The 16,038-nt window shown below is 35.0% G+C and overlaps 1 protein-coding gene across 1 annotated transcript; it reads left to right on the plus strand.

Moving 5' to 3' along the window:
* The first annotated feature begins 1,530 nt into the window (after positions 1-1,530).
* LOC134241651 (uncharacterized) lies at positions 1,531-13,529 on the plus strand. Its single transcript, XM_062723688.1, has 3 exons — positions 1,531-1,619; positions 11,291-11,506; positions 13,179-13,529. Exons 1-3 carry the CDS (start codon positions 1,538-1,540, stop codon positions 13,490-13,492), a joined length of 612 nt encoding a protein of 203 aa, XP_062579672.1. The 5' UTR covers positions 1,531-1,537; the 3' UTR covers positions 13,493-13,529.
* Positions 13,530-16,038: the final 2,509 nt, after the last annotated feature.

The following is a 16,038-nucleotide window of genomic DNA, read 5'->3' on the forward strand; positions in this document are numbered from 1 at the left end:
TATGAACCCACAGCATATTATAATGAAACAACAGCATATAATTATGAACCCACAGCATATAATTGTGAAACCGCTGCATATGATAAAGAATCCACAGCATATAATAATAGATCCACTGCATATAATTATAAACCCTCAGCATATAATAATAGATCCACAGCATATAAAAATGGACCCAGAGCATATAATAATATACCCACAGAATATAATTATGAAACAACAGTATATAATATTGGACCCACAGCATATAATAATGCATCCACAGCATATAATAATAGATCCACAGCATATAATAATAGCTATTATTCTTGTTCTTCTACGTAAATATATATTATTGTTAAATTGTAAATCTTTCTAACTATAATTGTATGGCTTTTGATATTTTATGTATGGAAGAGCACTATCTAAGCTTAAAGAACTTGTGTCCAATCACTTTAACAAGTTTGTCAATTAAATATGTTAAGAACTCAACAACTGTGAAAAAATAAAAGAAATAACATTGCACTGCGACGCGTTGATTTACCCAAATGGACCGAAATTAACCCAAATGGACCGAAATGACGACCCAAATGGCGACCTAAATGGACTTATGTAGAATTTATATCTAAAGTAGAATGTATCTATACATTTACAATAAAATTATTCATTTTTGCACTTAGATATAAATATTGTTGAATAAATGAAAAATATTAAAACTATAATTCAGAAAATTCAGAGTAGAAATGTCCGAAAGCAAAACATACACACAGTACATTGTATTTTGTCAATCCGTGCAGTTGTGGTGAGTAGACTTTAACAATTGAACGCACCCAGTGAATCGTAAATGTCAACAATAACAGAGCTCATATGCCCTGTTTACAAAAGAATGTGTACATAACACGGGTGTGACCAATGTGCTTTGCGCAACACTTAGCTCGGAATGACAATATTTGTGAAGGAGTTTTGCTTTCTTACATTTCTACTCTGAATAAAATTATTTTTCTGGATTAAAGTTTTAATAGTTCTCATTAATACACAACAAGATTGCCACTTTTCTGAAGTATTAAGAATAAAGTTGGTAAAAGTGCAAGGATGTGTCAATCAAACCCGCCAAAAAAGTTTTAATAACTTTTAAATGAAATAAGATTTTCAATTAATTTTTTGTCTGAATTGCGCTTAAAATATATAAGTCGTAATATTTTACAGAAAATATTAACTTGAAATATGTGTTTAATGAGAAAACACATAAATAAAGGAGTCATGTTTTTAATTAAATCATTGCATTGTAGGCAAAGTGATCAGAGGGGGAAAACCCCCTCCTATCCCAGTTCATAGGGCCTTGTTCATTGTTGTTTATCGCAAACGTTCTTGATTAAATTTACAGGTACTCAATTTTACACTCCAATCACTCACAAGCAAGCGACAATATATATCCCTCAAAACTTGCTGCGATGAGCTAATAAACTTCATCGAGAATATCTAAATGAAAAACCCTTTTTTTAAAGATCATATGAACCCGGAAGTTTTTTTTATATATAGGACTTAGGGAAAAATAACAATGCAGCACATTTACCGCGAAGGCAGGAGAAATACAGTGGTTTTTCTTGTGTACTTAACTTTCTTGGCTTCGATATCAGAAGGTAAAATATCTTATTGATTAAAAAATCACGCTTTGTGTTAGATATTAGATATTGCGTACAAACGATTATAATTACTCTATGAAAATCGAACGGGAATAATCAACAGTTACATTTTTCTTTAAGGTCATAGAATAGATCTTTTTTCCAGCAATGACCGATATCAAAAGATTACTTACTGGTGTTGATGCACTTGAACTTGTTTCAAGTATAAATGTTTCAACGGTTAAAGTTAAATATAAGTTTTGTTGCTTTAAACTTTTATTCTCTCAAAGCCTCACATGAGACTTATACGGAAGCGTATTGTTACACGCTACCACAGTCTTAAGGAGGCTAGTGGGTCAACAAATTAATCCCAAATTAACCACCAGATTTAACTTATTTTTTTAGATACGGTATCTTTAGCTGTCAACTATCATTTGGCAAAGAAAAAAAATCATATATTTTAGTTTTAAAATTTGATCATTTTTGTATATCTTTATATGGAGCTCTCCTTTTAAAGGAGATTGTAATAGTCTAAAATGGCTGCCACCCCCAGCCTCTTTAAGATACAAACGTTATACGCAATTTGAACAACTTAAAAAAAAAAAAACTGTCAACAAAATGGGAATAAAGGAACAAACATAAACAAGAGGCCCATGGTCCCTCACGCTCACCTGTATATCTCTTGCCATGCTGTTCACCATATTATCCCCCATGTAATACCTATATGGTCCCATCCTATCATGATTATGATTTGAACATTTTAGAATCTACATCATCCCAGGATGTTTTCACAAATACTGCACTTTTTCTGTCCCAGTCGATTTTGAGAAGATGAATTTTTAAGATTTTCAATGTAAAATCTGGCTTCCCTATTGTGGCCCTGTCCTAGCCCTGGGTGTCAAGATTGGGACAATTTAGGATCTACACCACCGAAGGAGGATGTTTCTACATAATTTTCAACTTTTCTGGCCCAGAAACTTCTTGGAGATTTTCCTACATATTTAACTTACCCCTACTCTGGGAGTCATGATTTGAACAACTAAAATTCTACACGACCAAAAATAACATTCATGTTTCAGTTTTTCTTGCCTGGTGGTTCTTGAGAAGAAGATTCTTCAACATTTTTTCTTATACTAGTATATTTAATTGTAAACATTGGATTCCTTCGTGTTGTCCCAAACTATTTCTTGACGGTCATGATTTGAACAATTTCGAATCTGCACCCCCCATGAAGCTTCGAAATCTGTTTTAGCTTTATTGGCTCAGCAGTTCTTGAGAAGATTTTAAAAGATTGTCCCTAAATATATTCCAAAGTAAAACTTGGATTCTTAATTGTGGGTGTGTCTTACCCTCATGGGTCGATGTTTTGAGCAATTTAGAATGTCCCAGGTAGTCAACCAAGCAGAATGAGACCTGTTTAGGTGTGACTATACAATATATTAACAATGGAAGTGTTTGACGTTGATGAAATGTTTTAAAATAACATAATAAGAATATAATGTTTATATCATAAACCGAAAGATTTGTGAAGATATCAGACTTACTGTAATTTAAAAGCAAGAAAAGACTGTACAATATCAGTGCCGGAAAATAATGTTGTGTTGGCCGTTGAGTTGTTTGTATGTCAGGGTCAGCCCGCTTCAATTTTTAGCATAAACCTGTAAACAACATTTAATTGGAGCATACAAAAGTGAGAAATATGTTTTACTAAGTTTTTAGCTCAAATGAGCTTTTCTGATCAAAATTTGGCCGTTGTCTGTCGTCATCGTAAACTTTTACATTTTCGACTTCTTCTCAGGAACCACTGGGTCAATTTCAACCAAACTTTACACAACGTATTCTTAGGTAAAGATGATTTAAGTTTGTTCAAATGAAGGCCCACGCCCTTATTCAAGGGAAAATAATTAAGAAATAGTGAAAATTTGGTGGTATGTTTTAATATCTTCTTCTCAAGAACCAATGTGCCAAGAAAAAATGAAACTTATAGGGAGGCATCCTCGAGTAGTGTAGGTTCAAGTTTGTTAATGACCCCAGGGGGTAATGGCGGGGCCATAATGGCCGATGAAAGTTTTACATAAAAATATATAGGAAAATTCTTTAAAAATCTTCTTTTGAAGAATAGAAAAGGCATAAATGATCATATTTATATAGAAGCGGAGATTCAGGTTTGTTTAAATCATGACCCCTGTGTGGGTTTGGCGGGGCCACAATGGCCGATGAATGTTTTACATAGAAATATATAGGAAAACTCTTTAAAATTTTCTTCTCAAGAATAGCAAAGGCATGAATGACCATATTCATATGGTAGCATCCTCAGTGGAGATTCAAGTTAGTTCAAATCATGACCCCTGGGGTAGGGGGAATTCAACGTTACAGGGACTTCAATGGCCAATCAAAGATTTACATAGAAATATATAGAATTTATTTTAAATCTTCTAAAAAATAGCAAAGCCATGATTAGTCATGTTTTTATGGAAGCATCCTCAGGTAGTGTAGATTCAAGTTTGTTCAAATCATGACCCCTGGGGTAGGGCGGGGCCACAACACAGAATCCAAGTTTTAACCAAGAATGGGAAAGCCATGATTAGTCATACATGTATTCATATGGAAACATTCTCAGGTAGTGTAGATTCAATGTTGTTCAAGTGATGACCCCTGGGTGTAAGCCATGACCACAATGCAAGTTCAAATGTAAAGGGCAATAAAGCCACAGGTAGTCGAAAAATATGCAAGCATCCTGAGCTAGTGTAGATTCAAGTTTGTTCAAACCATACCCACTCCCCTTTAAGATTGGTTTGGACCACTATTGTGTTTAAAATTTTCAATAATAAACTGATTTATACGTTTTTCCTAGCCACATTGCTCACGGGCCCATGAGAGATTGTATCAAAATGTTTGGTCTACCTACCGAATTCTAAAACAATCTTCTCTGAGGCATGCCATACGGTGGGATACAATTTTGTTCAAATCCGATGTCAACTTCCTGGTCGTCTGTGCGTCTGTCCATATCATACATAACAAATTCTCATCACAGTTTTCACAGCAACTATTCATCGCAGATGCTTGAAATTTCAAAACAATCTTCTCTGAGGCATGTCATACGGTGGGATACATTTTTGATCAAATTCGTCTCAACTTCCTATCTATCTGTGTATCTGTCCGTTTCATACATAACAAATTCGGTGACGTTTTCTCATCAACTATCCATCACAGATACTTGAAATTTCATTACACTTTGTTGAAGCATGCAGTATGGTGGGATTAGTTTTGATGTGAATATGATGTCAACTTCGCATTTCTCTGTGCATTTGCCGTAATTGAACTTGTGAAAATTAACATCATAACATGATAGTGTTTATTCACATCAGAGCGGGGGTATTACTTGTGAGCATTGGCTCACAGATTTCTTGTTCCGATCAACACGATTGTATCTTATCATTTATATATCGTTAACATCGCGTCAGGTCGTATTGCATCGTAGCGTACCTCACCTGCATCGTAAGGGCATCTAATATGGCTTTCGAATCGTTGTTATTGGAAACGTCCTCCGACTGGAAAAATAACCCCGCTATTTTGCGATTCCTACCAATGTCTCACTATCTGTCACTATCTGTGACGCTTTGCGTTGTCCTACTGCTCACGAACTGACACGATTTATATCCGATCAGAAACGATTTAATACGGCCAGATGAGAGTAAAATTAGATGCGAGTGCTTACGCTTTGTCACGGACGTTTAGGTTACTTTAGAGTACTTGTATTTACAAAAATAACGGGCAATATTTCATTCAACGATGGAAACAGTAACAAAACAAATGTTTGCATAAAATTGAAGATGCCACCTATAGTAAACAGGGGGAATAAAGGCAATAAAGCAAGCAATACCATCCCCTGAACCTGAACACGTTCCATCAGAGGAGGCAGGAACAATAAGAAAACATTTACACTGTACCTTATTCATCTGGGCTGTGCAAGCAACAAAGGTGAATACTTATGTTTAAAACTGATAATATGGTAACAATGATGGAAAGAAAAGTGGGTAAGGAGGAAATGCGCAGACAAAAAAAGATGAATACTAATGTTGATAAACTGAAAACATGGTATTTAAGTATGAAAACAATGATGGGTCCATTTACTTACAAAGAAAAGTGCGTAGTGTGGAGATGCGCTTACTGAATCATTATTTAACACCCCGGAGGCAGACATACAAAAAATAAATAAGAAAACATTGATGTAACCATCCATTGTCGCCCGGGAAATAAATAAGTCAACAATGAAAATTAGTCCGGATTATCAAACCGCTTTGATATGTGTGAAAAGGCATGCGTCTAAGTGATGGAGACGATAGTCGAGAATACTTTGAAAACTTAAAGTCGGTTGAAAATCGAACAAAAACGATACCCTTTTAAACTTGATCAATTCTTCAAGTAAATGTTTGCTGCATAAAATATAAATTAAAACTAGATACATGCATCACCTATTTTCAAAATGCCTTTCACATCAAGAATATAAAACACGAACTGTGTGGAATACGTTTTTATGCGATAAGTAAAACTCGAAGTTCTAAAAAAGGGACCTTTCGTTTTTTCGATAGTAAATGGTTAGATTACTGGTTGATTACTGGATAAATGGTTGAATTTATCAAAATGTGCAAACTGATTTTAGTATTTGGTCGGGAAAAAACCCCATTGAAAATACAACCCGATTAATTTGTCAATGCCTATCTCTCCCCCCCCTCCCCCCCCCCCCCCCCCACACACACACACACTCTCTCACTCTCACATTTTTTTAAAAAACATAGTTTAGTTTATTATGATAGTTTGAAATTTGTTCTTGTACTAAACAGTTTTATTTTCTACATTCACATTGGGTTTGCGTCACCCATTATCATATTTATAGATATCACCTCTCGGCACACCTCGGCCAATTCACACTGGCAACGGACGGAATCAGCAAAGGTTTGTCGAATGAGATTATTTAGCACATGTATGCTGACGATGCAGTGTGGTCAGTTAAAATCATTTGTGTTTTAATTGGATTATATGGATTATATTTCATGAATTCGTTGTCACGACCTATGACATTCGATAAGTACAAGATTTAGTATAGATTGCATAAAAATAAATAAATGCAAATGGTTAGGTTGAAGTTCAAAAAGGGTCAACATGGTCAAAGATCATCGCATGCCACAGTCGACAAATGTCAAGTTATCTCCCGTTGCGGACATTCAGTATATAACAGACGCAGATCCAGAATTTTTTTTTCAGAAAGGGGGGGGGGGGGGTGTCACACCTCAGTCAAAAAAATCAGCCAAAGATTTCTTGAGATGGAAATAAAAAATAATAATAAAAACAATGAGGGTGGAGTCCCTGTTTTCTAAGGGGGAGGATGTCCAAAGTCATTTTTATTCTCTACAGTACATATATAGTCTTATTTAAATAACTGCTAATTCCAGGGGGGGAGGGTCTGATCTCCCTAGCCACTGACTCCCTGTACCTGAAATGACAACTGATCTTATGACTCCATAATAGTAGAAAATTTTTTCATTTGACTATTTATACATATTTTGTTTCCTATGTTTATGTATTTTTGTTTGTCCACGGAAACTTTAACCTTGCCCATATTTTTTAAGTGGATTGGGCTATACACATGGCTTCAATATTTCATAGGTAAATTTCTTTTGGCAAAACCTTTTAATGGGTACCACCAATTTTGACCTCTTGATCTCTTGACCTTGGAGTTTGACCCAATCTTACAAGAAAAATACCTTGAACTTGGCGTAAGTTTTGAACAGGTGGCGCTAGGACTTTCATGCTCTTACATGTGTAATCATTGTGAACTTTCAACAGGTATAATTATTTTTGACCTAGACCTTAGAGTTGAATCCAATTTAACTTTAACCTTGGCAATAACTTTTGAACAGGTGAGGAAGTTCTAGGGATTTCTCCCTTTTTTCACATGTGTATTTCTTGTGACAAGACTTTCCCTTTGATAACAACAATTTAGACCCTTTGACCTTGACCTTGGAGTTTGACTTACATTTGAGAAACTTCAACCTTTGCCAAAAGCTGCCATAATAGTTGCTGTCACAACAAACAAACAAATTACTAAAAAAAAACACAGAATACATGTACATATTTTATATTCAACAGATATACATCTGGTCATATCTCTAGTTCTCCCTTGAATGAGACATGGTGATATAAATTTAAAAAAATAATTATAAGAGTTGAAAAGGTTGTGCATATTGAAATATACTAAGCTCTGCGGATGAATTAGATATACCAGTTTAGCTTTATTTTGCTACCCAAAGCACCTTGATTAACTATTTATAAGCATACTGTTTTCTGAAATGTACTGATTTCTGTTGTCCATCTGTTTATCTGCAAACTTTTCACATTAACTTCTTAAGAACCACTGGGCTAATTTCAACCAATTTACATTTAAATATGCAGGGTACTTTTTAAGCGCCCGGATTGATAGATCCCGGGCGTATATTGTTTTTGTCCTGTCTGTTTGTCTGTTTGTCTGTTTATCTGTTTGTCTTTTTGTCAACTTTAACCTTGGCCATAACTTTTGAACAATAAGGGATAGAGACTTCATATTTGGTAAGCATACTCCACTAATAAAGTCCTTTCAAATGACTTCAAGGTCAATGACCTTGTGACCTTGACTAAGACTTATATGCTAAAAATAGCTTTTTCCACTGTTTGTCATAACTTTTGAACCATAGGAGATAGGGACTTCATATTTGGTATGCATACTCCACCTATTAAATTCTTTCAAATGACACCATGGTCAATGACTTTGTGACCTTGAATGTGACCTATATTCTAAAAATAGCTTTTTCCACTGTTTGTCATAACTTTTGAACCATAGGAGATAGGGACTTCATATTTGGTATGCATACTCCACCAATAAAGTCCTTTCAAACGACGGCAAGGTCAATGATCTTGTGACCTTGACTGTGACGGATATGCTAAAAATAGCTCTTTACACTTTTTGCCACAACGTTTGAACCATAGGAGATAGGGACTTCATATTTAGTACGCATACTCCACTGATTAAGTTCTTTCGAATGACACCATGGTCAATGACCTTGTGACCTTGACTGTGATCAATATGCTAAAAGAAGATTTTTTTAACTTTGTTGCCGCCGGGCGCGTAGTGTTTCACAAACACATCTTGTTCCAACATAAATCTTCTTCTCAAGAACAGCAAAGACATTTATTGTCCCCATTTTTGCTAAAGGTAGGGTACATTAAATCTCATTTGTTTGTCAATCTGCCCATCTGTCACAATAAATTTAACCTTGGTCATCATGGTCGTATATTTTGAATGAGAAGAGATAGGACTTTTATATTAAACATGTGTATTAGTATTAAATGGGACAATACCATTCTACATACACTATGATTTTCATTACCCATGATCTTGAAGTTTGACCTAATTTCCTTAAAAAAATTAATTGCTTTGAATTGATCATTTTGAAAGATAAATGAAAGGGCATTCATATTACCTGTGATAAGACCTTCCAAAATGTATCATGACTTTTTGACTCTGTGACCTTGACCTTGAAGTTTAACTTAGTTTTCATTAATGTTGTATTTCCTTTTCATTGAGAAGAGATTTGACTTTCACATTTCAAGTGAACATTACCCATAACAAGAGGCTCCCAGCATGCTATGATTTTTTACCCCTTGACCTTGATGTTTTAACAAAATTTCAAAAGAGTGAACTCTCCCAAAAGATGATAAGACCACTGTTTAAAACAAAAAAGGAGTTTAGGGAAGACTGGGCTTTTTCCATAAAAAACGTCATTTTTCAACCCTCATTTGACCCCCCGGGCAAAATCAAAATTCCGAAACCTAACTGCACATCTACATGACCCAACCAACCATCTCCCAAAAGATGATTAGGATGCTGAATAAAATGTAAGAGGAGTTCAGGGAAGATGGGGCTTTTTCCATAAAAAACATAATTTTTCGACCCTTATTTGACCCCCCCCCCCGGGCAAAATCAAAACTCCGAAACCTAACTGCACATCTGCATGACCCCACCAACCATCTCCCAAAAGATGATTAGGCTGCTGAATAAAATGTAAGAGGAGTTCAGGGAAGATGGAGATTTTTGCATAAAAAACGTCATTTTTCGACCCCCATTTGACCCCCCGGGGCAAAATCAAAATTCCAAAACCTTACTGCACATCTACATGACCCCACCAACCATCTCCCAAAAGCTGGTTAGGCTACTGAGTAAAATGTAGAAGGAGTTCAGGGAAGAGGGGTCTTTTTGGACAAAAAACGTCATTTTTCGACCCCCATTTGACCCCCCGGGGCAAAATCGAAATTCCAAAACCTTACTGCACATCTACATGACCCCACCAACCATCTCCCAAAAGATGATTAGGCTACTGAGTAAAATGTAAGAGGAGTTCAGGGAAGACGGAGCTTTTTGCTTAAAAAACGTCATTTTTCGACCCCCATTTGATCCCCCAGGGCAAAATCAAAATTCCGAAAGCTTACTGCACATCTACATGACCCCACTAACCATATCCCAAATGCTGGTTAGGCTACTGAGTAAAATGTAGAAGGAGTTCAGGGAAGACGGGGCTTTTTGGACAAAAAACGTCATTTTTCGACCCCCATTTGACCCCCCTGGGCAAAATCAAAATTCCAAAACCTTACTGCACATCTACATGACCCCACCAACCATCTCCCAAAAGCTGGTTAGGCTACTGAGTAAAATGTAAGAGGAGTTCAGGGAAGACGGAGCTTTTTGCTTAAAAAACGTCATTTTTCGACCCCCATTTGACCCCCTGGGGCAAAATCAAAATTCCGAAAGCTTACTGCACATCTACATGGCACCACCAACCATCTCCCAAAAGCTGGTTAGGCTACTGAGTAAAATGTAGAAGGAGTTCAGGGAAGACGGGGCTTTTTTGGACAAAAAACGTCATTTTTCGACCCCCATTTGACCCCCCGGGGCAAAATCGAAATTCCAAAACCTTACTGCACATCTACATGACCCCACCAACCATCTCCCAAAAGATGATTAAGCTACGGTGTAAAATGTAGGAGGAGTTAAGGGAAGAAAAGTGTGACAGACGGACGGACGGACGGACATGAGTAACAACAATATACCCGAACTTTCTTTAGAAAGTGCGGGTATAATAAAAGATGAAAAACTTTTATTTACTTTTTTCTGGGGGAGTGGGGTTATGGGAGACTGAATATAGTAAATTAAAAACATATATTAATCTATGTACATTGTACAGTTAACATACTTTTAAATTTGTTCCTTTTGTTAATAATGATTTTAATTTGGGGCACTTGAGAAGAAATAAAATTGAAAATACAGGTAGAGGTATACCAATTTAAACCAAATGCCATTTACATGTCGTCTTTACTTTCTTTTTTTTTTTAATCTGTCGTCATTGATTTATAGTTCATGATTCAGTTAATTTAATGCTGCTTAAAATATTTTTAAATGGAGATTTTTAGAAAATCTATTTAATTTTTAACAAAATTTTTGAGTTTAAAATGTTTATCTCCATATAGAGTCCTTTCATCCTACCCTTTCCCTTAAGTAAAAACGGAACCCTTTGATTGGAAATAAATACATTTTAACTGTATTTAGTAATTAGACCCGTATCTCTTTTATCTGATGAAAAGTTTATTTTTGTTTTCAGCCTCTATTACCCTGACAGTTCATCCTTCCAGTAGTGTGGAGGTAAATCAGACAGTGACAATACAGTGCACCTTCTCACAAGCACCAGGTGCTGCCTACTTTCTCTCTTCCGTGAATCCCACAGCAGAATTCTGTTCTCTGGAATCAGCCGGAGGAGTATGTAGACAGACTGAATGTGCTAGACAATACACTACATTATGTCCCAACTCTACCACTTAAAGTGTACAGTACCCAGTCCCACTAAACTGGAATGGAGAAAGTGTTTACTGTCAAGGGCTCTTTACAGGACAAGAAAGAAGTAGTAATGTAACCTTCAATATTATTGGTAAATAATTAACTTTTTTACTTCAATTGAAATGAGTGTATTCTTCAAATGCAAATGTTTAAAACAGTGCATTTTGTATTTGTATTATGTATTATACTGTACACATGTAATAACTCTGGCCTACTTTAAATTTTCTCATTGCAAACGTAGCACTCATATCTGTCAGTTTAATCAAAAATGGATATACTAGTACCCCAATATTTATCCATCTACTAGGGACAAGAAATCACACAAAATTGTAGTAAACATTTTTATTAAATCACAATGCACCTCTGATATTTTACAGGTTCGTGTTTGAACCACTCCTATTTTGTAATGTTTAATAAAATTTTGAGCTTGAATATTATTCCCACATATTTCATACAGAAAAAAATTGTATATATTAATCATGATAAATTGTCCATGAAATAACAGTTTTACAAAGCTCTGTTTGTAAATATAACAAATATAAAATTAAAAAAACTCTCTTACCTCAATTTTGAGTTGATGATGAATGTTGCTTGATTTAAATTTTGTTAACTATATTTTCTTATTAGAGCGTAATTTTTATTGGTTAATTGATTGTATGTTGTTTAACGTCCCTCTCGAGAATTTTCATTCATATAGTGATGCCACGTGCACCACTTGCCGGTGGAGAGCTTCAAATATTGTCCTATACTTGGCACGCAGGGTAATTAATCAGTGAGGGATCTTTTTCGTGCTATCACTTACAGCGGCAAAGGACCTCGCTTTATAATGCTGTCTCATCCGAAGGACCGGACCCCACGTCCCACAATGGGATTCGAAATCGCGACTACTAAGGCTTTTTGGTCATGGATATAAATAGCCAATGCACGTGAAAAGAGTAACAGGGAATACTTTGAGAGATATAAAATATGAGATGAATATCCTTTTTAGATACCATTTTTTAAATTCATTGAAAAGCCTTCGAACTTTATATTCACTTTTGCGTCATTTGTAGCGCATTGGTTTTTTTAAAAAAACTTTTGAACATTTTCAGGTTCATCCCTGAAACAAATCTTGATTATTACAACCTACATGTAGTTTGTTACACAGCATCTATCAATAAACAAGAACAAAAATGTTTCATTTTATGGTCTAAGGAGTAAAACCAAAATCATCAAAATAAAGCAATCTTCAAATAATTGACATCAAATGTTTCTCCAAATTATGATAAACAACAAGGATCTGTTTAGCACTTTGTAAGGCATATATGATTTTTTTTTCTTGTATTAGCTAACAGCTCAACTAAGTTTTCTATGTTTGTGACAATGTCATCTTTTGTTTGTCGTAAGTTGTTTAAAATTTATCTGATTTTCTACTTTTTCTTTGGAATCACATTAAATCAAAGTTGTCTTAAAGCATCTTTGATTGGAGAAGATTAAATTATCTTAAAGTGAAAAGCCATGTGCCTTTCTTTACTTTCTACTTCCTCTGCATGTACGCCTTAATAACGTGGTACCTGAGTTTTCTTTTTACATTGAAAATGTATAGTAATGTAAAACTGGAGTATAAAACTTTCAGGAACTTTATCACATTTTAAAAACTTTAACAAATTTTATAGTTTTAGTAACATCAGTAACCCTGACCCCAAACCAGGTCACCGTGGATGCTGGTAAACAGATAACTCTAACCTGTCAGACAGATTATTGTAACCCAGCAGCCAACATCACGTGGTACAAGGAATCAACGGACGTCACCAGTCAGGCTGCATCCTCCACGGTCACTGACAGTAATGACCTTGTGAGAACTACATCAGTACTACAGTACACAGGTGTGGCAGGGGACAATGGTCAACAGATGTACTGTAGAGCCATGAACAGACCAGGAAAAAATGTGGGGTCCAACAAATACATACTGGATGTAAGATGTAAGTAAAATGCACTGTTGCTAACTTACGTTCCCTTTATGGCAAAATTAACTAATAGAACAAACATATAAGGAACCAGAGAAAAAACAAATAGCAAAACTGATGTTTAAAATACCAAGGTTACCAAAGGTTTCTATTTCTGAACAATTTACAAGTTTAAGATTAGCTGAAAAAAGAATATTTGTACTCATAGTAATTGTTTATTTTCATAAGCCTTTTAGGTTTAGATGGTAAGATAATTGAAACAAAGATTTCAGTACATTGTTTTTAAAAAATAACTTTCATTATACTGACGTAAATATGAACATTGGTAATCATGCATGATATTGCATTTGATGAAAAAGACTAAAGTAGGACCATCTTTTATTTTTTCTTCTTGAAGAGCCATATTTTAATAAAACAAGCTTCCCGGTTATTTTCAAAAAGTGCTGACACCAGAAAAACATCTAACAATTATAAAATTAACCTCGCTTGAGTTACCGTAAATCTGGAAATTTTTGCTGTAGATAAATGTTTAGCAAATTTGCGAGTTTATTGCATTCGCAAAAATATTTTTCTTAAAAATAAATTACCAATAAGAAAATGTAAACAAAGCAGTAGTAATTCGCAAAATTTTGAAACGTTAAAATTAATCAACACCATTTTGACCCGAATTCGCAAAATAAAATCGACTTAAAAATTCCCAGATTTACGGTATTTTTCAATTATTTCAAAAACTATTTACATGTATTAATTAATTGATGCATTCAATCATCTATGCTTTAATGCTTGGTTCGAACGTTTTGAAGCAGTTTTATTAGATTCTCGTATGATTACTGTCAAAATATTCATTTGATTTCTACCTGAGTATAACAAGGACAAATTAGTTAACACTGTTTCATAATTATGATTCTCAAATGACCACTGTCAGAATATTCATGATATGATTCTCACATGCATGTCCTTTCATATGAATCACATATCTGTAATCATATGATTCTAATATGATTTGCCACATATGGTTCTCATATGATTGTATATACATATTGTTATGAATTTAGGTGGGCCTGTACCTTGTGCCAACCATAGTTATTACTTATGATTATTATTTTACCTTAGCATGAATATTTACAAATTACTACGGAGTGTAGATACGATATTTCAAGTGATTTTATGTGTTTATGCCGATTTATTGATAATCTATTAGCTTTGGTTGAAAGCAAAAGTAGAAACATGCCGTTTCACAAGGACTGAAGGTGTTGTTTGCATTCGTTCGGGATTTTGTTCTCGACCCTTGTGGCATAAAATGTGTGTCATTACGCACAGTAGTGCTTACCTGTGTTTATTTCATGTTTTACCATCCACCATAAGCGATATTTTATCCACAATCCATGTTTACAGCCCTAGTGTGCTTCGATTTCCCTCCGTATTTGATTACTTCGGCTTGAAGTTTCGCACGCGCTACCTTGTTTATTAGACGCTCGCTGATTGGATAATGACGTAAGTCTTCTGTGTTTATAAACAGAGAGGCCCGTTGAAGGTACCAGTTTGGAATTTACATTTGCCAGGATTAGATTGTGATTACGGAGCCTTAGAATGGCCCAGAAGGTGTTATTTAATAACCCATCCAAATTACAGAAGGTGACTATTTAATTGTAATAGTGTGTACCTTCTCCAGTTACCAGAGTTTCCCTTATATACTCCTGACATATATTTGTTGACATTAGCAACGTCTGCTACCGCCCCTTCATTTCCATATCGTTGCATCTTCGCTTCCAGAGTGGTGCACCTTCCATTTTTACACCTTCCCAAAGTATCCTGGAGATTTCAAAGATCGCGTTTGTTTAATGTACTTTTATACAATAAATTATTACATGTTTCTTTTACACAAAGACTTTCTCTTGTTTTGTTGACTGTCTAAAGGTACAGAGCCCACGTATTATTATAAAGAAAAGCTGTAGAGTTATTTATACCGGGTCTATTACAAATATTTAAGGCACGGCAGATAAATATTATATCAATTTATAATAATTATACTTTTCGTTACATTTGTGTCAGAAGTGGGAACATAGAAAATTGATTGAATTTTTTTTTCTGTACCTTGCAGTTGACAAACAAGACTAAGTTCCACAAGAATATTTTTATAACATTTTTATTAATCCAAAACATTTTACAATGGATATTTCCAATGAGTCCAATGAAGTGTTCTTTAAACCAAGTGATGAAAATCATTCTACCATGAATGATAGTGACCCAGAAATCACCCCTGTTGACCGCAACATCTCTGCTGGTGCTGGAGAAGTGTCCAATTACCAGTGGACCCTACCAAAAATATTACTAAAGCTTTAGTAAATGAATTTAAAGAAATCCAATGTGAATTGACCAAGCAATTCAGAAATAGGTGTGATGAAACCAACAGAAATATGTTTAAGGTGCAATTTCAAATTACCAGAGATGTAAATCGATTGAAAAATGATTTTGATGATCAACTCTCAAATATGAAACAAAGAATAGCGGAAATCCAACAGAAGGTTAAATCAGAAAATTCCAAACCCGTGTCTTCTCTTGTCAGTCC

The sequence above is a fragment of the Saccostrea cucullata genome, unplaced genomic scaffold, assembly GCF_032062105.1.
Source record: "Saccostrea cucullata isolate Sc308-1 unplaced genomic scaffold, CSIRO_AGI_Scuc_v1 ctg563, whole genome shotgun sequence".
NCBI lineage: Eukaryota > Metazoa > Mollusca > Bivalvia > Ostreida > Ostreidae > Saccostrea > Saccostrea cuccullata.